The sequence below is a fragment of the Thamnophis sirtalis genome, unplaced genomic scaffold, assembly GCF_051295495.1.
Source record: "Thamnophis sirtalis isolate CommonGarterSnake01/CBP01778 unplaced genomic scaffold, rThaSir2_p1.2 scaffold_2, whole genome shotgun sequence".
Classification (NCBI taxonomy): Eukaryota; Metazoa; Chordata; class Lepidosauria; order Squamata; family Natricidae; genus Thamnophis; species Thamnophis sirtalis.
Window position 1 is genome coordinate 46,699,409 of NW_028261382.1, and position 20,115 is coordinate 46,719,523.

At 46.6% G+C, this 20,115-nt stretch overlaps 1 protein-coding gene across 1 annotated transcript; it reads left to right on the top strand.

The window, feature by feature from the left end:
- The first annotated feature begins 1,580 nt into the window (after positions 1-1,580).
- MEN1 (menin 1) lies at positions 1,581-18,348 on the top strand. Its single transcript, XM_087705321.1, has 9 exons — positions 1,581-2,025; positions 4,156-4,364; positions 5,459-5,587; positions 8,285-8,325; positions 10,552-10,639; positions 12,521-12,657; positions 13,019-13,157; positions 14,431-14,601; positions 16,342-18,348. The coding sequence occupies exons 1-9, from the start codon at positions 1,590-1,592 to the stop codon at positions 16,771-16,773; spliced, it is 1,782 nt and encodes a 593-aa protein (XP_087561447.1). The 5' UTR covers positions 1,581-1,589; the 3' UTR covers positions 16,774-18,348.
- The last annotated feature ends 1,767 nt before the right edge of the window (positions 18,349-20,115 follow it).

The following is a 20,115-nucleotide window of genomic DNA, read 5'->3' on the forward strand; positions in this document are numbered from 1 at the left end:
GCATCAAAGGAGTGGAGAAGCCCCTCCGCCAACCGGCCGGGCTGCAAGGAGAGCTGCCTTCCAGTCCCCCCTCCCTCCAGCCGCTTGTAAAGCGGGGAAGGGTCCTTTTGTCTCCCTTAAGGGAGTGGCGATCGTGGAAGGATCCGCTTCCCGGGGTGGTGGGGGGGCTGCCTTTCCCCGGGGGAGGGGATTTTGCTTTGCATGGGGTTGAGCTGGGCTGGCTTGTCCTTAAATAAAAGCCCCCCCCCCCTCCAACTTTGCAATTTGAAATTGGGTGGATTGCAATTCCCAGCATTCCCCGGAGAACATGCATTAACTATAAAAGGACTTCAGCTCCCAGAATTCCCAAGCCAGTATGCTTTAAGGCAGGGGTCTCCAACCTTGGCTACTTTAAGCCTTGTGGACCTCAGGAAAGGTGGCTGTGGAATTCTGGGAGTTGTAGTCCACGAGCCTTAAAGTGGCCAAGGTTAGAGACTTCTGCTTTTAGAGGGGTGGACTCTGACTCCCAGAATTCCCTGGACGGGAAACTTTTAAGAGGTGTGGGCTTCAGTATAGACTAGTCTAGTCTATATTGAAGTCCACACATCTCAAAGCATACTGGCTGGGGAATTCCTGGTAATTAAAGTCTATTTATTGTAATGCATGCTTGCTGGGCAATTCTGGCAGTTGCAATGCGCCCTTCTTAAGATTGCAAAATTGGAAAATCCTACTTTAGGGGATTAGACTAGTCTGGACTAGATGAATAGAATAGAATAGGAGTAAGGGTAAGGGTAGGGTACGGTAGGGATAGAATAAGGAATAGAATAGAATACATAATAGAATAGAATATAGACTAGAATACATAATAGAATAGAATAAATAATAGAATAAGGAATAGAATAGAATACATAATAGAATATAGACTAGAATACATAATAGAATAGAATATAGAATAGAATACATAATATAATAGAATATAGAATAGAATAAATAATAGAATAAGGAATAGGAATAGAATAAAGAATAGAATAGAGAATATAATAGAATATAGAATAGAATAAAGAATAGAATAGAATAAGGAATAGAATGGAATAGGAATAGAATAAAGAATAGAATAGAATACATAATATAATAGAATATAGAATAGAATACAGAATAGAATATAGAATAGAATAAATAATAGAATAGAATAAGGAATAGAATGGAATAGGAATAGAATGGAATAGGAATAGAATAAAGAATAGAATAGAATACATAATATAATAGAATATAGAATAGAATATAGAATAGAATAAATAATAGAATAGAATAAGGAATAGGAATAGAATGGAATAGGAATAGAATAAAGAATAGAATAGAATACATAATAGAATAGAATATAGAATAGAATAAGGAATAGGAATAGATTAAGGAATAGAATAGAATACATAATAGAATATAGAATAGAATAAATAATAGAATAAGGAATAGGAATGGAATAGGAATAGAATAAAGAATAGAATAGAATACAGAATAGAATATAGAATAGAATAAGGAATAGGAATAAAATGGAACGTTGCAGGGCCTTCAGAGCCCCCCTTCTCTTCTCGCCTTGCAGCCCTGCGGCGGCCATGGGGCTGAAAAGCGCCCAGAAGGCTTTGTTCCCCTTGCGCTCCGTCTCCGACGTGGTGCGCCTGTTCGAACTGGAACTCCACCGGGAGCAGCCGGATCTGGTGCTCCTCTCGTTGGTGCTGGGCTTCGTGGAGCACTTCCTGGCCGTCAACCGCGTCCTCCCCACCAACGTTCCCGGCATCAGCTTCGAGCCGGCTCAGGGTCCCGAAAGCCTGACCTACTTCCCCGTGGCGGACTTGAGCATCGTGGGCGCCCTGCACGCCCGCTTCACCGCCCAGATCCGCGGCGCCGTAGATCTCTCGCTCTACCCCCGGCCAGATGGTTACTCCTCCCGGGAACTGGTCAAGAAAGTCTCGGACGTTATCTGGAACAGCCTGAGCCGTTCTTACTTCAAGGACCGAGCCCACATCCAGTCGCTGTTTAGCTTCATCACAGGTGAGGCCGTGGGGTGTGGCTGAAGGTCTTAGTGATGGCAAACCTTTTCTGAACCAAGTGCCCAAACCGGAACACACGTGTGCGCACCGGAGCACCAGAAAGCTGAAAACCAGCTGGCCTGAGTGTGCATAGCTGGTTTTTGGCTGTTTTTCAGGCAATTTGGGCGGTCAAAAATGACCTGAAAACAGCCCAGAGAACAGCCTAAAAATTGCCCCCAAACAGCCTGTTTTTGGGTGTTTTGGGGGCAATTTTCAGGCCATTTTGGGAGCCAAAAATAGAAAAAAATGGCCTGAAAACAGCCTGGAAAACGGCCTACAAATTGCCTCCAAACAGCCTGTTTTGGGGCGTTTTTTGGGCAATTTTCAGACAGTTTTGGGGGTCAAAAATGGCCTGAAAACAGCCCGGAAAATGGACTGAAAATTGCCTCCAAACAGCCTGTTTTGGGGTGTTTTTTGGGCAATTTTCAGGCAGTTTTTTGGGTCAAAAATGGTCTGAAAACTGCCTGAAAATTGTCCCCAAACAGCCTGTTTTTTGGGGCATTTGGGGGCAATTTTCAGGCCGTTTTGGAGGTCCAAAATGGCTGGAAAACAGCCTGAAAAATGGTCGGAAAACAATCTGAAAAACGGGCCGAAAATGTCCCGGAAGATGCCCCCAAAACAGCTTGGTTTTTGGCTGTTTTTCGGGCCGTTTTCAGTCCGTTTTTCAGCACCTGTGAATACCAGTTGGCTGGTGCGTACGCTGGAAACCCGAAGAGCAGCTGGCAACAGCCTATATACCCATAGAAAGGCTGTGCATGCCACCTCTGGCACGCATGTCATAGTTCACCTTCACGGCCTTAGGAGATGCTGCCTAGGGGGAACGGACAGTCATCCTTGACGTGACCGCAATTGAGCCCAGGATTAGGGTCATAAATTATGCCGGTGGTTCAGCAGACGTGACCGTCCCAATTTTTTGACATTTGTTTGCGGCGGTCGTTAAATGAATCATTAAATGGACCCAGTGTCCGGAATGGGTGTTTTTTGTCAGAAGTTGGAGGTAAATGCTGATTTCCGACAAAAAAAAAGTTGTAAATTGAAGTCATGGGATTCTGGAACATCGCAAAAATTGGAAAGGTGGGCTTGTTGTGGAATGCCCCAAATGAGATGGATCACAGGACTGCAGGGAGGGGGAGCATTTGGAGCTTTGAATCTGGGCGGTAAATACAATTTTTGGGGTCCATCGTTAAAGGTGCTGAGCTTCTCAGCTGGAGAGCTGACTTTTCAGGGTTCGAACCCCAAGTGCCGTGCGATGGGGTGAGCTCCCGTTCCTTGCTCCCGCTCCTGTTTCACCTAGCAATTCGAAAACAAGTGCACATGCGAGTAGATAAATAGGTACCACTTCGGTGGGAAAGTAACAGCATTCCATGCAGCTTGGCATATAGTCAACCCTGGCTCCCTCGACTAAGAAATGGAGGCCAGCACCGCCCCCTGGAGTTGGACACAAGTGGGTAGGTAATGCTCGACCGCAGTGGAGCCTGAAATTTTAAGTTGCTAAGCGAGACGCTTGTTAAGTGGGTTCGCTCCATTGTACGACCTTTCTGGCCACGGTGGTTAAGGGAATCGGGACATTTGTTAACTAAGTAGCACAGTTGTTCCGTGAATCTGTTTTATCTGTTTTAATCCTTTTTAATATTCCTATTTCTGTAAGCCGCCCGGAGTCCTCCGGGATTGGGTGGCCTATAAATTCAAGAAATGGAAATGACTTCCACATTGACTTTGTCAGAAGCTGATCATGGGACCCCCCGCGACCCTCATAAATATGAATCCATGGCAACCATCAGAAATAGGAATCTGTTGCCAAGCATCCAAATCTCAGTCGTGACGATGTAAGGGCGAAAAAAAGGGTCAGAAGTCTACTTTTTTCAGTGCCGTTGTGAGATTGAACGGTCACTAAAGTTGAGGACTTCCTGCACCGTTTTTGTTAGCTTCAAACAGTCACTAAGTGGCTCGTTGTAAATCAAGGCCCATCAGTGTTCCTATCCTTCATATTTTGCAATTTTTAGGCCCTTGTAAGCTACCCGTAGAGCATAAATTGAAGAATAGGTTGGCTCACATGTCGGTCTAAAGTTGGTTGAATTTGTCTCCGGCTCAGGTACCAAGTTAGACAGTTCTGGGGTGGCCTTTGCGGTGGTTGGCGCGTGCCAGGCCCTGGGGCTCTACGATGTGCACCTGGCGCTGTCGGAGGACCACGCGTGGGTCGTGTTTGGCAAGGACGGGGAGCAGACGGCTGAAGTCACGTGGCACGGGAAAGGCAACGAGGACCGGCGTGGGCAGACGGTCAACTCGGGCGTGGCTGAACGGGTAACGGAAATGGGTTTCTCTTCTTAGTTTAAACCTTAAACCTTAGTTTAAGCCGGTTCCTCCAGCAGCCAAATCAGAGGAGGCGGCGGCGTAGGAGTCAGGATCTGTGATTGTCAGATTGTCAGAAATCAGTGGTGATTGGCCCAAAGTCACCCAGTTGGGTTTTGTGCTAAGGTGGAACTAGAATTCACCGTCTCCTGGTGATTGGCCCAGAGTTACCCAGCTGACTTTCATGGATGAGGTGGGACTAGAACTCGCAATCTTCTGGTGATTGGCTGAAAGTTACCTAGTCATATTTCATCCTAAGGCAGGACTAGAACTCACCGTCTCCTGGTGATTGGCCAGCTTTCAAGTCTCTGGTGGAACTAGAGCTCCTCATCTCCTGGTGATTGGCCCAAGTCAACCAATCGGTTTTTGGCCTAAGGTGGAACTAGAATTCACCGTCTCCTGGTGATTGGCCCAGAGTTACCCAGCTGATTTTCATGGATAAGGTGGGACTAGAACTCACAATCTTCTGGTGATTGGCTGAAAGTTACCTAGTCATATTTCATCCTAAGGCGGGACTAGAACTTACCGTCTCCTGGTAATTGGCCAAAAGTCACCCGGCCAGCTTTCAAGTCTCTGGTGGAACTAGAGCTCCCCATCTCCTGGTGATTGGCCAAAGTCAACCAATCGGTTTTTGGCCTAAGGTGGAACTAGAATGCATCGTGTCCTGGTGATTGGCCCAGAGTTACCCAGCTGACTTTCATGGATAAGGGGGAACTAGAACTCGCAATCTTCTGGTGATTGGCCCGAAGTCTGTCCGTCGACTTTTACGTCTCTGGTGAAACTAGAACTCACAATCTCCTGGTGATTGGCTGAAAGTTGCCTAGTAATATTTCATCCTAAGGCAGGACTAGAACTCACCGTCTCCTGGTGATTGCCCCAAAGTCACCCGGCCAGCTTTCAGGCTTAAGGCAGGAGTGAAACTCTCTGTCTCCTGGATTCTAGTGTGATAACATCGCCACCAAAAAAGGATGGGCATGTGTCAATCATTATTCTGCAAGTCAGCCAGCCTCTGATTCCTGCTTCAAACCTTTCTCTTCTCTTTGCAGAGCTGGCTTTACCTGAAAGGCTCCTACCTGCGCTGCACTCGGCAAATGGAGGTTGCTTTCATGGTCTGTGCCATCAACCCCTCCATTGACCTGCACTCCGACAGCCTGGAGTTGTTACAGCTCCAGCAGGTGAGCAAAGAATAGGTCTGGCTTGAGGCTTGATCGGGGCAAGAGAAGATCATCTAGTCCACCTCTTGTGATGTGGCCTTCATATCTTCTCTTCGAAGAGATCTTCATCCTCTGGGGGGCTTAATGATGTATGGCAGTGTTTCTCAACTGTGGCAAACTTAAGATAGGTGGAATTCCCCAGCCAGCAGCCAGATGGGTGGACTTCTACTCCCAGAATCCCCCAGCCAGCAGGCTTTAAGAGGGGTGGACTTCTATTCCCAGAATTAACCAGCCACATAGTTTTTAGACAGAAGGACTTCAATTCCCAGCAATTCCCCAGATTGGTTGTTAACTCACTTTTTTCTGTGACGTAGAATAGAATAGAATTCTTTATTGGCAAAAAGTGTGGTTGGACACGCAAGGAATTTGTCTTTGGTGCATAGGCTCTCAGTGTACATAAAGAAAAATAAAATACATTCATCAGGAATAAAAAGACACAACACAGTCATAGGTAACTGTTCTGACCCCCCCCCCTCTGTACGCCGAGGCACTCTGACACAAAGATTACTGCTAGACAATTTATTCACAGTAAATTAACACACTGACAAGACTTTGACAGCAATCCAGTTTTCCAAGAAATACACACGAGAGCTGCTCCAGCATTGGTATATTAATTGAATCCTGCAAACAGCCTCCTCCCAAAGTCTCTCCTTATATACTCTCTCGGAGCCTAATTACAACCACCTGGGTCCAATTATCTTCTGTATCTGCATAGTTGCTCTTGGCGTTTATCTGCCCGCCTTTGCCTGGCGTCCGGGACCAACTCCCTTAGCTCCTCCCCACTGCTCCAAGGCCTGCCGACATGGGCACACTCCCTTTGGCTTTCACTGCTGCTCCATGCCTCAGGTGCCTCCTGGTGGCCAACCAGCCTCTCTGGTCCCTGCTTGGAGTTGGAACCCTGTCCAGGGTCCTCCACATCTTCCAGAGCCGACTCATAGGGTCCCTCGCTATCGGAGTCTGTTTGCAGCTCCAACGGCTCCTGCTGGGCCACAACAGGTTACTAATAAGCAATCAAATCATACTAGGAAACAAATGAAACAATATAAATGTTAAAGATAGAAGCAACATGGTTATAGTCATAAGTGGAAAGAGACAGATACTAGGAAAGAAGAGAAGAATAATAGTAATACAGTCTTGGTAAATTATTGACAGTGTTGTGGGGATTATTTGTTTAGCAGAGTGATGGCATGTTGGAAAAAACTGTCCTTGTGTCTAGTTGTTCTAGTGTGCAGTGTGCTCTATAGCGTCGTTTTGAGGGTAGGAGTTGAAACAATTTATGTCCAGGATGCGAAGGGTCTGTAGATATTTTCCCAGCCCTCTTTTTGACTCCTGCAGTGTGCAGGTCCTCAATGGAAGGCAGGTTGGTAGACATTGTTTTTTCTGAAGTCCTGATTCTCCTCTGAAGTCTCCGTCTGTCTTGTTGGGTTGCAGAGCCAAGCCAGACAGTGATGGAGGTGCAGAGGACAGACTCAATCCTTTCTCTGTAGAACTGAATCAGCAGCTCTTTGGGCAATTTGAACTTCCTGAGTTGGTGCAGAAAGAACATTCTTCCTTGTGCTTTTTTGATGGCGTTTTTGATGTTAAGTGTCCATTTCAGGTCTTGAGATATGATAGAACCTAGAAACTTGAAGCTCTCTACTGTTGATCCTGTGTTGTCTAGTATTGCAAAAGGTGGTAGTAAGGGAGGGTTTCTCCTAAAATCTACTACCATTTCTTGGTTTTGAGTGTGTTCAGTTCCAGATTGTTCCTGTCTAGTTGTTCAACCTCCTGCCTGTACGCAGATTCATCGTCTCGAACGAGACCAATCACTGTTTGCAAACTTCAGTATTTTAACATTGGGTGGTTGTAAGTTTAGGACTGCTTGTAAATGTAACCCGGAAGCATACTGTTGTGTTTGCACGAGGTCTTGTGAATATACAAGTGTTGTGGCTCGGCAGGAGCCTATGGAGCTGCTATCAGACTCTGACAGCAAGGGGCCCTATGAGTCAAGCCTGGAGGAGGCGGAGAACCTTGGACAGGGTTCTGACTCCGAGCAGGGCGCAGAGACTAGTTGGTCCCCAGGTAATGACTGAACCTTGGATCAGTGGGGAGGAAACACGAGAGGCTGACACAGAAATCTCCTGTGAGTTGTTTCGGGATGCATGCAGGAGAAGGGCTGACCAGAGGTAAGGAACAATTGAAGACTCACAGGAGATGATAACGAGCAACAGATCTCCTCCTGCTGATAAAAAGAGACTGATGGTGCCACGCCCTGGTTGCAGAAGTCAGCGTTCCCCGTTCGCGTGCAAACATCGAGCAAAGCCAACTTGGATAAGTGACTTGATTTATATAATCCTGTTTTGCAGTAGTTTATGAGTTATAGGACTTTTGCCAGAGCAATTATCTGTGTTTATTTTGGGCTCACAGCCAGCAAGAGCCGGGACTGATAAAAAAACATTCCTTTGAAAGTTCTGTTTGGCTTTCGTTTCTGAACGGACAAGATGGGGGTCAGAACAAAAAGTAGAAGTCCTTTAAAAAAAAAAAAAAAAAAAGGATTTCTACTTCTTAAAAATAGAATTGATTGATCCGGATGTGTTTCTCTGTCTGCACTACCTTGCAAGATTGATGGTTGATGCTTTCCCTTATTCCTCACCACTTCTCCTCTCTATCCCCTTGCAGAAACTACTATGGGTCCTGTACGACATGCACCATTTGGAGAGGTGAGTAGTTCCCACTTCCTTTGGGGGGGGGGGGCTGCCCTAATTTTGGTTCAGCGAGCCACCAAAGCAGGAGGCTGGACTAGAAGACCTCCAAGGTCCCTTCCCACTTCATTAGTCTGCTAACTGGCATGAGTCCCAATAGAAGAGAATATTTATAGCTCGGAGTTGGGCCGTGGGGTCTTCTCTGGGTTGTTTTCTTGCAGGCGTTTCATGAGCCAACTGGGTTACGTCATCAGTGCTGGAAAGGAGTGGGGTTTGCTCTCTGTTTATATACAGTTGTTTGCCTGGAATGGTGGGGGGGTCTCCTTACAGTTTCTTGATTGGGGTAATGTTTTCTGCTTGATTATTTGCTTGCTACCAATAGTAGAGAATTGCTACAGCTGAGAATTAAACTGTGGGGTCCTTGGTGCTTTCTGAGCTTGGTGGCTTTCTTACAGACGTTTCATGACCCAACTAGGGAATATCATCAGTGCTAGAAGGGAGTGGGATTTGTAGAGAGGAGGAGGACTGGGGGTTCTTGGTTTTCTCTGAGCTTGAAATGAGGAGGAGGAGGAAGAGAAAGAGAACTGTGGAGTCCTTGGTGTTCTCTGAACTTGATTGTTTTCTTGAAGACGTTTCATGACCCAACTAGGGAACGTCATCAAGGCTGGAAGGGAGTGGGATTTGTAGAGAGGAGGAGGACTGGGGGTTCTTGATTTTCTCTGAGCTTAAAAGAAGCAGGAGGAGGAAGAGAAGGAGAACTGTGAAGTTCTTGGTGTTCTCTGAACTTGATTGTTTTCTTGAAGACGTTTCATGACCCAACTAGGGAACGTCATCAGGGCTGGAAGGGAGTGGGATTTGTAGAGAGGAGGAGGACTGGGGGTTCTTGATTTTCTCTGAGCTTAAAAGAAGCAGGAGGAGGAAGAGAAGGAGAACTGTGGAGTCCTTGGTGTTCTCTGAACTTGATTGTTTTCTTGAAGATGTTTCATGACCCAACTAGGGAACGTCATCAAGGCTGGAAGGGAGTGGGGATTGTGGAGGAAGAGAAGGAGGAAAACAGTACAGTCCTTGGTGCTCTCTGAACTTGGATTTTTTTTTTTCTTGCCAACGTTTCAAAACTCAACTCGGGTACATCATCAGTGCTAGAAGGAAAACAAACACTCCCTTTCCAGCAGCACGGATGAGGTTACCTAGTTGGGTAATGAAACGTCTGCAAGGAAAAATCCAAGCTCAGAGACCACCAAGGACCCTCTAGCTTGATTCTGATATAGACCATGTTGTTAGGATACTTTCCTCTCCGCTGATGGAAGCGGTGTAATGGAGTACTTCCCTCTTACCTCCCTGTTGATTGAGTTGAGATCTCCTTGACATAAGGGCGCCATCTTTAAAAAACGGAGAAGGCCAGGGAGGAGGCCTTTAGTGTTGTATCCTAAGGCTTTCTCAGCAGCACGAAGCCGAGTCCTCATCCTGATAAACCCCTTTTTATTTAATTCACAGTGAATTCCTCTCCAGCGAAATCTTTCCTCTCCCACAGTCTTTCAAGAGAGTTCACAATTACCCACCTTGATCAGGTTTGGAGAGTGGCCAGGCCGATATCTTTCAGAGGCCGCAATACTTGGCAGGAATCAATAATTCATTGTCTCCTGCAAACTCCACTCCCCTTTCGCTCCTCTTTTGTCCCCTCTGGGAGGGGCCCTGAAGCAAACTCCTGGTCCCGACAAAAGACACATTTTATTAATTGACTGTGAATTCTGCTCCTTCACATCCAGCAAAGTCTTTCAAGGGAGGATTTACGGTCACAGACCTTATCTGGCTTGGAGAGCCGCCAGGCCGATATCTGTAAAACTTGGCCAGGAGTCTCAGAGAGTCACGAACCGATTAAGCGAACTAATGGTCTCCTGCAAACTCCACTCCCCTGTCGCTCCTCTTTTCTTTCCTCTGGGAGGGGCCATTCACCGTCCCCCTGTGGCCTTCCTCCCAAGTCGACCCCTGTTCCTTAGCTGTTCCCTTCGTTTGGCCACTGTTCACATGCGTACACTGGGAACAGGCTCCAGCTGTTCTTCTGCCTCACTGATGTCCGACTCCAAAGGCAGCTGATAACTGGCATACGGCTCTGGCCCCCTCTCTGCCTCCGACACAGAGCCCTCCTCAGAGCCTTCCCCAGACTCCAGGACTGGCCCAGGTTCCTCCCCAACTTCCAGCTTTGATGGCGGGCCACAACCTATAAAGATTCTCCTTATTCCTTAGGTATCCTATGGCTTTGGGGAACCTGGCTGATCTAGAAGAACTGGAGCCCACCCCGGGACGTCCTGACCCCCTCTTCATATACCACCAGGTATTTTCCTGTCCCTTTAAGGATTTGGGTGGGTGGGAGCATAAAGTCCCACTTCAGGGTGAGCTTTATTGGTGTCTTACAGCTCTCGTAATAAAGTCTACAAATTTGTCTTACTTTGATGAAAACTACTCTCTGATTTATCCTATGCCTTTTCTTCAGGGGGCAAGGAAGGGGTCCCCACCCCCCTTTTTTTTTCATTTCCCATCCACCTCCAAGCCCCTTCCCCGTTACGTTACCTGAGCCTCGGTGGCGCAGTGGTTAGAGGGCAGTACTGCAGGCCACTTCTGCTTCCTGCAATTTGGCAGTTCGAATCTCGCCGGGCTCAAGGTCGACTCGGCCTTCCGTCCTTCCGAGGTGGGTCAAATGAGGACCCAGATTGTTGGCAAAAATGCTGACTCTATAAAGCGTTTAGAGAGGGCTGGAAAACACTAATAAGTGGTATATTGTTATATTCATTCATTCATTCATTCATTCATTCATTCATTCATTCATTCATTCATTTCCTTCCCTCCCTCCCTCCCTCCCTCCCTCCCAATCTCTAAGCATCTGAATTTTTGATCATGGGATTGCTGCCAATGTCGTAACTGTGAAAAACGGTCATCAGTCCTTTTTTTCAGTCCCGTGGTAACTTTGAACGGTCACTAAATGAACTGTTATAAGTCGAGGATGACTTGTGTTTTTGGGAGGGGGGGGCAGAGAGGACTCGAGATGATATCTGGTGTGCCATCATATCATGACCCAAAGGGTGAGCCATGAATAAGGGACAAAGAGGTCGAAGAGGTACATTGGGTTTCTATTTTGGGGGGTATTGTTGACAAGAGGAATGGCTGTGTTTATTGTTTAATGTTATATGGCCCCGGTTATGCACAGTATATATGTGACTGTACGAAATGAAAATGGAAAATAAAAACACATTTATAAAAAATAAATAAATAAATAAATAAATTAAAAATAAGGGACAATGCCCTTGGTGAATGGATGTAATGATGTGTGTGGATTCCCAGATCCCTCAAATCAAAAGCCCGTGATCTCTGAGGATCTAGAAGGAGATCCTGTGGATTCCCAGATCCCCAAAATCAAAAGCCTGTAATCTCTTGAGTATCTAGAAGGCAATCTCATGGATTCCCAGATCTCCAAAATCAAAAGCCTGTGATCTCTGAGGATCAAGGAGATCTTGTGGACTCCCAGATCTCCAAAATCAAAAGCTGGTGATCTCTGAGGATCAAGGAGATCTTCTGGATCCCCAGATCCCTGAAATTAAATGCCTGTGGTCTCTGAGGGTCAAGGAGATCTTGTGGATCCCCGGATCCCCAAATCAAAAGCCCGTGATCTCTGAAGATCGAAGAGATCTGGATTCCCAGATCTCTAAAATCAAAAGCATGTGATCTCTGAGGATCTAGAAGATCTGGATTCCCAGATCCCCAAAATCAAAATCCTGTGATCTCTGAGGATCTAGAAGGAGATTTCCACTGATTGAAGATCCCTCAAGTCTTCGGCAATGAGGGTGAGGTCTTGTCCTTTGGATTCAGAATCAGAACAGAGCTGAAAGGGACCTTGGAGGTCTTCTAGTCCAGCCCCCTACTCAAGCAGGAAACCTTACACCATTTCAGACAAAGCGTTGTCCAATCTCCTTTTTAAAAAAAGCCTCCAATGATGGAGCAGCAACAACTTCTGGTGGCAAGCTGTTCCACCGGCTAATTGCCCTCACCCTTAGGAAGTTTCTCCTCAATTCCCGGTTGCTTCCCTCCTTGGTTAGTTTCCATCCATTGTTTCTCGTTTCTGTCTTCTGGTGCTTCAGGAATTCCTCTAATGAGCCCCCATGCAGCTATCTGGCTTTTTAACCCCCTTTTTTAACCCACCCCCCCTCTTGTCTTCTGCTAGGGGATCAATTCCGCCAAGCAATATTACAACAACGAGCACATTTACCCCTACATCTACCTGGCCAGCTATCACTGCCGTAACAAAAACGTCAAGGAAGCCCTGGAGGCGTGGGCCGACTCCGCCACCGTGATTCAGGAGTGAGTTCCTTTTAATGTCCCCTTTCCTACAGAGAGGTCCCACTTGTTATTAATATGTCAACAGAAACTTTTTATTATTACCTTTGACTTTCGTAGCAAGGTTCCTTCTGAGCCTTTGCTTTACTGAGTTTGTCTTTGCATCTTCTGGCTATCTGTGGATACTCAGCCTTATTTATGTGTCCCTCTTTCCAGTTTCTGTGCTTGTCCTTTTCGTCTTTCAGTTTGTCAGAAAGATCTTTGTGCAGCCATGATGGCTTCTTCTTGAATTTCCTGTTTTTCTTTTTCAGTGGCATTGGGTCGGACTGGGCTTTTATGATTGCATTTTTCTCTGTGCGTTTTTTCTCTCTCTGTGTGTCTGAAGTTACAACTACTGCCGAGAAGATGAAGAGATTTATAAGGAATTCTTCGACGTGGCCAATGACGTCGTTCCCAATTTACTCAAGGAAGTGGCCAGCCTCGCAGATTCTACTGAAGAGAAGGGAGCTGCCGAAAGAGGAGAGGTCAGTGGCATAACAACAATAATACTAAATAATCAACCATTGCTATGTGGCCAATTACCATAGTCCCTGACTTACGACCACAATGGAGCCCAATGTTTTCATTGTTAAGCAAGAGTGTGGCTAAGTGAATTTGCCCCCATTTTACAACCTCCGTTAAGTGAATCACTGCTGTCATTAAGTGAGTAATGTGGTGGTAAAGTGAACTAGGCATCCCCATTGACTCTGCTTGTCAGAAGGTCGCATGACCCCAGGACACTGCAACCGTCATAAATATGAGTCAGTTGCTAAGCATCTGAATTTTGATTGTGCGACCGTGGTAATACTGAAACGGTCATAAATGAGAACGATCATAAGTTCTCTTTTTTCAGTGCTGCTGTTGTTCTGAGCGAGGCTTCCCCAGCAGCACGAAGCCGAGTCCTCGCCCCGATAAACCCCTTTTTATTTAATTCACGGTGAATCCCTCTCCAGCAAAGTATTTCCTCTCCCACATTCTTTCAAGATAGTTCACAATTACCGACTTTTATTGGGCCTGGAGAGTGACCAGGCCAATATCTTTCAGACGCCACAATGCTTGGCAAGAATGGAGGAATGAACTAATTGTCTCCTGCAAACTCCACTCCCCTGTTGCTCCCCTTTTAGTTCCTCTGGGAGGGGCCATTCACTATCCACCTGTGGCCTTCCTCCCAAGTTGACCCCTGTTCTTTAGCTGTTCCCTTCGTCTGGCCGCTCTGCACTTGCACACACTGGGAACAGGCTCCAGCTGTTCTTCTGCCTCACTGATGTCTGACTCCGAAGGCAGCTGATAACTAGCATACGGCCATGGCCCCCTCTCTGCCTCCGACACAGAGCCCTCCTCAGAGCCTTCCCCAGACTCCAGGACCGGCCCATGTTCCTCCCCAACCTCCTCACTGTCCGAGTCTGCTGCTGGTGGGCCACAACAGTTGTAACTTTGAACGGTCTCTAAAGGAACTGTTGTTAATCAAGGGTTACCTTGATGAGCCGAGGTGGCGCAGTGGTTAGGGTGCAGTACTGCAGGCCACTTCAGCTGACTGCTAGTTCTGCAGCTCGGCGGTTCAAATCTCACCGGCTCAGGGTTGACTCAGCCTTCCATCCTTCCCAGGTGGGTGAAATGAGGACCCAGACTGTGGGGGTGATATGCTGACTCTGTAAACCGCTTAGAGAGGGCTGAAAGCCCTATGAAGCGGTATATAAGTCTAACTGCTATTGCTATTACCTGTAGTCCCATCACTGAGGAATTTGACTTCCTCTTTAGGCGTCGCCGTCTCAAACGGGAGGCTCGGCGTTGCAGGACCCCGAGTGCTTCATCCACCTCCTGCGCTTCTACGACGGCATCTGCAAATGGGAAGAGGGCAGCCCCACGCCCGTCCTCCATGTGGGCTGGGCTACCTTCCTGGTCCAGTCCCTCAGCCGTTTCGATGGGATGGTAAGATGTCGCCTTTGGCACACAGAGAGGGCTATGGGGTTGGCCGAGGCGGAAGGAGTTACAATATGGTTTAGTACAAGGTCATTTTAAGGAACGCAAGAGGGCTTTGTGGCCTTCTCAGAATGGGTCACTGCGATTGGAGCTGTTGTATTCTGCCAGGGCATGATGGCTGCACACAGCAGAGGAAGACTGTAGAGTGGGGCTTCCAATGTTGGTAACTTTTAAGATGTCTGAACTACATCTCCCAGAATTCCCCAGCCAGCATGTTGTAAGATGTCTGAGCTAAAACTCCCAGAATTCCCCAGCCAGCATGTTGTAAGATATCTGAGCTACAACTCGAAGAATTCCCCAGCCAGCATGTTGTAAGATGTCCGAGCTAAAACTCCCAGAATTCCCCAGCCAGCATGTTGTAAGATGTCCGAGCTAAAACTCCCAGAATTCCCCAGCCAGCATGTTGTAAGATGTCCGAGGTAACAACTCCCAGAATTCCCCAGCCAGCATGTTGTAAGATGTCTGAGCTAAAACTCCCAGAATTCCCCCGCCAGCATGTTGTAAGATATCCGACCTACAACTCCCAGAATTTTGCAGCCAGCATGTTGTAAGATGTCCGAACTACAACTCCCAGAATTCCCCAGCCAGCATGTTATAAGATGTCTGAACTACAACTCCCAGAATTCCCCAGCCAGCATGTTGTAAGATATCTGAGCTACAACTCCCAGAATTCCCCAGCCAGCATGTTGTAAGATATCTGAGCTACAACTCCCAGAATTTTGCAGCTAGCAGTGCCGTTGAAACTTCGAACAGTCACTTAACAAATGCTTGTTAAATGGAGACCACCTGTATTGTTTTCTCTCCTCCTGTCCCCTCTTTCGGTCTCAATGGCAGCCGGATCTATTCCCACATCTGGTGTCGGCATCCCTGGGAATTTTAAAAGCTCAGTCAGAGCGTTAATACAGGGGTGTCCAAAGTTTGAAACTTTAAGACTTGTGGACTTCAACTCCCAGAATTCACCAGCCAATTGAAGTCCACAAGTCTTAAAGTTCCCAAGTTTGGACATCCCTGGTGTAATACTATCTCAACATCTTCCAAGCCAGTTGTACAATATAAAATAAAAACACGGAGGCTAATGCAGGAGTTTAAATTTACAAGGCTGACTTGCGTTTGAAAAACAGGATGCGCCTACAAGTGAATAAATTAATTTAGGGATTTGAAGAAGGCATGGCATGGGAGATGTTTTGCATTGGCTAAATCAGAGCATTGGCGGCTTTAAAAGATGTGGACTTCAGTTCCCAGAATTCCATAAGCAGCAAGCTGGCTAGGGAATTCTGGGAGTTAAAGTCCACTCTTAAAACATGCTGGCTGGGGAATTCTGGGAGTTGAAGTCCATGCCTCTTAAACCATGCTAACTGGGGAATTCTGGGAGTTAAAGTCCATGCCTCTTTAAGCATGCTAACTGGGGAATTCTGGGAGTTAAAGTCCATGCCTCTTTAAGCATGCTAACTGGGGGATTCTGGGAGTTGAAGTCCATGCCTCTTTAAGCATGCTAACTGGGGAATTCTGGGAGTTGAAGTCCATGCCTCTTTAAGCATGCTAACTGGGGAATTCTGGGAGTTGAAGCCAACTCTTAAAACATGCTGGCTGGGGAATTCTGGGAGTTGAAGTCCACACTTCTTAAAAATGCCAAATTTGAGAAACACAGTTCCGCAGAACCGTCGTAAGAACCTTCCTTTGCTTTCCCAGGTGCGGCAAAAGGTGACCCTGGTGAGCAGGGACCTGGATGCGAATGACGACGACGACCAAGGCAGCGAGGATCCCCGGGAAGGCCGCCGTCGGGGCCCTCGCCGAGAATCCAAGCCAGAAGAGCCGCCCCTCGCCAAGAAGGCCACCGAACGCCGGCGTCCGAGCACCACCCAGAGATCCGACCGGCCGCTTCCGGAGAAGGAGGAGGGTCTCAGCACCGGCTCCAGTCCCCGCCCCGAAGGCCTCGTCCTCACCTTCCAGAGCGAGAAGATGAAAGGCATGAAGGAACTCCTGGTAGCGGCCAAGATCAACTCCAGCGCCATCAAACTGCAGCTCACGGCTCAGTCACAGGTCCAGCTGAAAAAGCAGAAGGTTTCTGTTCCTCGAAGTTACGCCCTGTCCTTCCTCAAGCGGCCCCGGAAGACCCTCTGATCCCCGAGCAAAGCTGGACGAGAAACTTTTCCGATGTCTTGGCAAAAGTTTGCCCAGTTCTTCCTTCCTCCAGTTTCCCCCTGGCCAACATTTGGAGAAGATCTTTTTAATCATCTTCTTCGCCTCTTGGCTGGTTGGGTCTCACATCTTGCTTGGAAATTGAGAGGATTAATTTGGAGGGATCCGGAGATCGAACACAACGCCCCGGAAGGTTGTGTAGGGTTGTGTAGGGTTAGGGACAAAAGAATGCTGACTTCAAATCCCGTTAGAGTGTGCAAAAGGACTTATTTTTTGAAACCTCTCTTTCTTAAGACTCATAACAGGGACGATGCGGTGGCTCAGGGGCTAAGACGCTGAGCTTGTCGATCAGAAAGGTCTGCAGTTTGGCGGTTCGAATCCCCAGCGCCGCATAACGGAGTGAGCTCCCGTTGCTTGTCCCAGCTTCTGCCAACCTAGCAGTTCGAAAGCACGTAAAAAAATGCAAGTAGAAAAATAGGAACCACCTTTGGTGGGAAGGGAACAACGTTCCGTGCGCCTTTGGCGTTGAGTCATGCCGGCCACATGACCACGGAGACGTCTTCGGACAGCGCTGGCTCTTAGGTTTTGAAACGGAGATGAGCACCACCCCCTAGAGTCGGAAACGACTAGCACAGATATGCGAGGGGAATTTTTACCTTTACCTTAAGTCTCATGTTTGCAAATGGGACGTGGGATAATTTCGTGTTTGTAATGACCAGGGGATAGAAATCTTTTTTTTAACCGATGATCCTAACATGGCTGAATATCAAAACGTTTGTTATTTAAAAACAAATGTGTGGTATTAATGTCATTAACAAACCAGGCAACCCGGCTTGTTGAAGGGATAAGGCAGAACTACTGCACAGAACAGCGAAGAAATCATTCTGAGTGACGGCTAACCATTTAAACAAAAATTATGCAGATGTGATCTTCCCACTAAGGTTATCTTTGATCGAGGATAAAAGTAAATATTTCCAAAAGATCTTGAGCCAGAAGTTTGGTTCTGCACTTGTATAGGACTTTAAGGATTTTTCGTAGACGTTTTGCGGAGACAGAATTAATAAATTTTAAGGTTCTCTTTTGTTCTAGAAAGGAAAATGTCTCTTGTCTTTGAACTTTTGAATCTCCGATGGCTTTTTCTGATTAGAAGTCAGCAGAAAAGCAAAGTTTTCCAAAGTACAATCTTCAACTTGCAATTATTCACTTAGTGACCAAAGTTACAATGTCCCTGGAAAACGTGCCTTACGATCCTTTTTCACACTTACAACTGATCAAAATTCAGACGCTTGGCCACTGGCTCATATTTACAACGGTTGCAGTGTCCCCGGGGTCACGTGTTCCCCTTTTATGACCAAGTCCATGGGGAAGCCAGATTCACTTAACAACCAGGTTACCAACTTAACAACTGCAGTTTTTAAGTGTGGCAAGGAAGGTCGTAAACTGGGGCAAGCGTCCCTTAACAACGGTCTCGCTTAGCGATGGAAATTTGGGGGCTCAGTTGTGGTCGTAACTCAAGGACTGCTGGGGAAGATACGAATGTGCTGCTTGCGGTTTGTCAGGAACAAAAAAGTTCAAATATTGCAGGGTTTGCGTCCCTGCCCCAGGCTGCGTTTCACCCGTGCATCTCTCGAGTACAGAAATTTCTTTTCTTGCTGTCTAAGAAAATTAAATCTCTTAGCTTTCCTGTGTCCTTTCATTACCACAAGATGTGGCGGTCTTTGGAGCCCCCAATTATCATGCCATCCATTTAGAGAGGGGGAACTGAACTTGAAAACAATTTAAAAATGCAAAGCTTCCCTTCTCCCACTTAAAAAATAAACCTAATTAAAATAAGACGTACTCTTAGGTGAGTTATCCAACCTTATTACCTTGGTTTTATCAATCCAAGGCTATTAAAGGCTATCAAAACATCTTCATCAATGACTTGCATGAGGGTATAGATGGGGAACTCATCAAATTTGCAGATGACACCAAGCTGGCAGGAATAGCCAACACTCCAGAAGACAGGCTTAAGATACAGAAGGATCTTGACAGGCTTGAACATTGGGCACTATCTAATAAAATGAAATTCAATGGTAAAAAGAGTAAGGTTCTGCACTGAGGCAAGAAAAACGAAATGTACAGGTACAGTATAGGTGGTACCTGGCTCAATAGTAGTAACTGGGAGAGGGATCTTGGAGTCCTAGTGGACAACCGTTTAAATAGGAGCCAGCCGTGTGCAGCAGCTGCCAAAAAAGCCAACACAGTTCTAGGCTGCATCAACAGAGGGATAGAATCAAGATCACGTGAAGGGTTAATACCACTTTATAAGGCCTTGGGAAGGCCACACTTGGAATATGGCATCCAGTTTTGGTCGCCACGGTGTAAAAAAGATGTTGAGACTCTAGAAAGCGTGCAGAGAAGAGCAACCAAGAGGATTAGGGAACTGGAGGCTAAAACATGAACAATTGTAGGAACTGGGTATGTCTAGTTTAATGAAAAGAAGGACCAGGGGAGACATGATAGCAGTCTTCCAATATCTCAGGGGCTGCCCCAAAGAAGAGGGAGTCAAGCTATTCTCCAAAGCACCTGAGGGTAGGACAAGAAGCAATGGGTGGAAACTAATCAAGGAGAGACGCAACTTAGAACTGAGGAGAAATTTCCTGACAGGGAGGACAATTAACCAGTGGAAGAGAAGTTGCCTCCAGAAGTTGTGAATGCTCCAACACTGGAAGTCTTTAAGAAAATCTTGGATATCCATTTGCCTGAAGTGGTGTAGGGTTTCCTGCCTAAGCAGGGGGTTGGACTAGAAGACCTCCAAGGTCCCTACCAATTCTTATTCTATTCTAAAGGCATTGCTCAAGGATCAAAAGATCGCTGATACCGTGACAAATCTTTATGAAACCTTTAAAAACAGCCGAGTCCAGCACCGTTTAAAATATTCGTCCGTTGTTTCTACTGCATAATTCCTGTTAAGATGTAAACTAACCAGGTTTAGTTCTGGAAAATGTTCCTTTGTTGACATTCAGCCTCGCGGCTTCTTCCCTGCTCAAATTTTGGGGCTGATGTCAGGAGACAGTTTTAGGTGATGGAACACCAGTGAGCGGACACCGTTTTTATTCCTCATTGCACAAATCAGCATCATAGTCTGGGCAGGATGAAAATAGAAACCAGGTCAGTTCCAAAGCTTTCAAAGTAACGTTTGCAAGAATGACTTCATTTCTCTTTCATTTTTAAAGAATTCGGCATAGGCAAGGCGGCGAAAACCTACCTGAAGAATCCAAAGTAAGATCAAAATCAGTAAACAAATTTGTCCTGAAGGTTACAACTATCTAATGTTGTGGC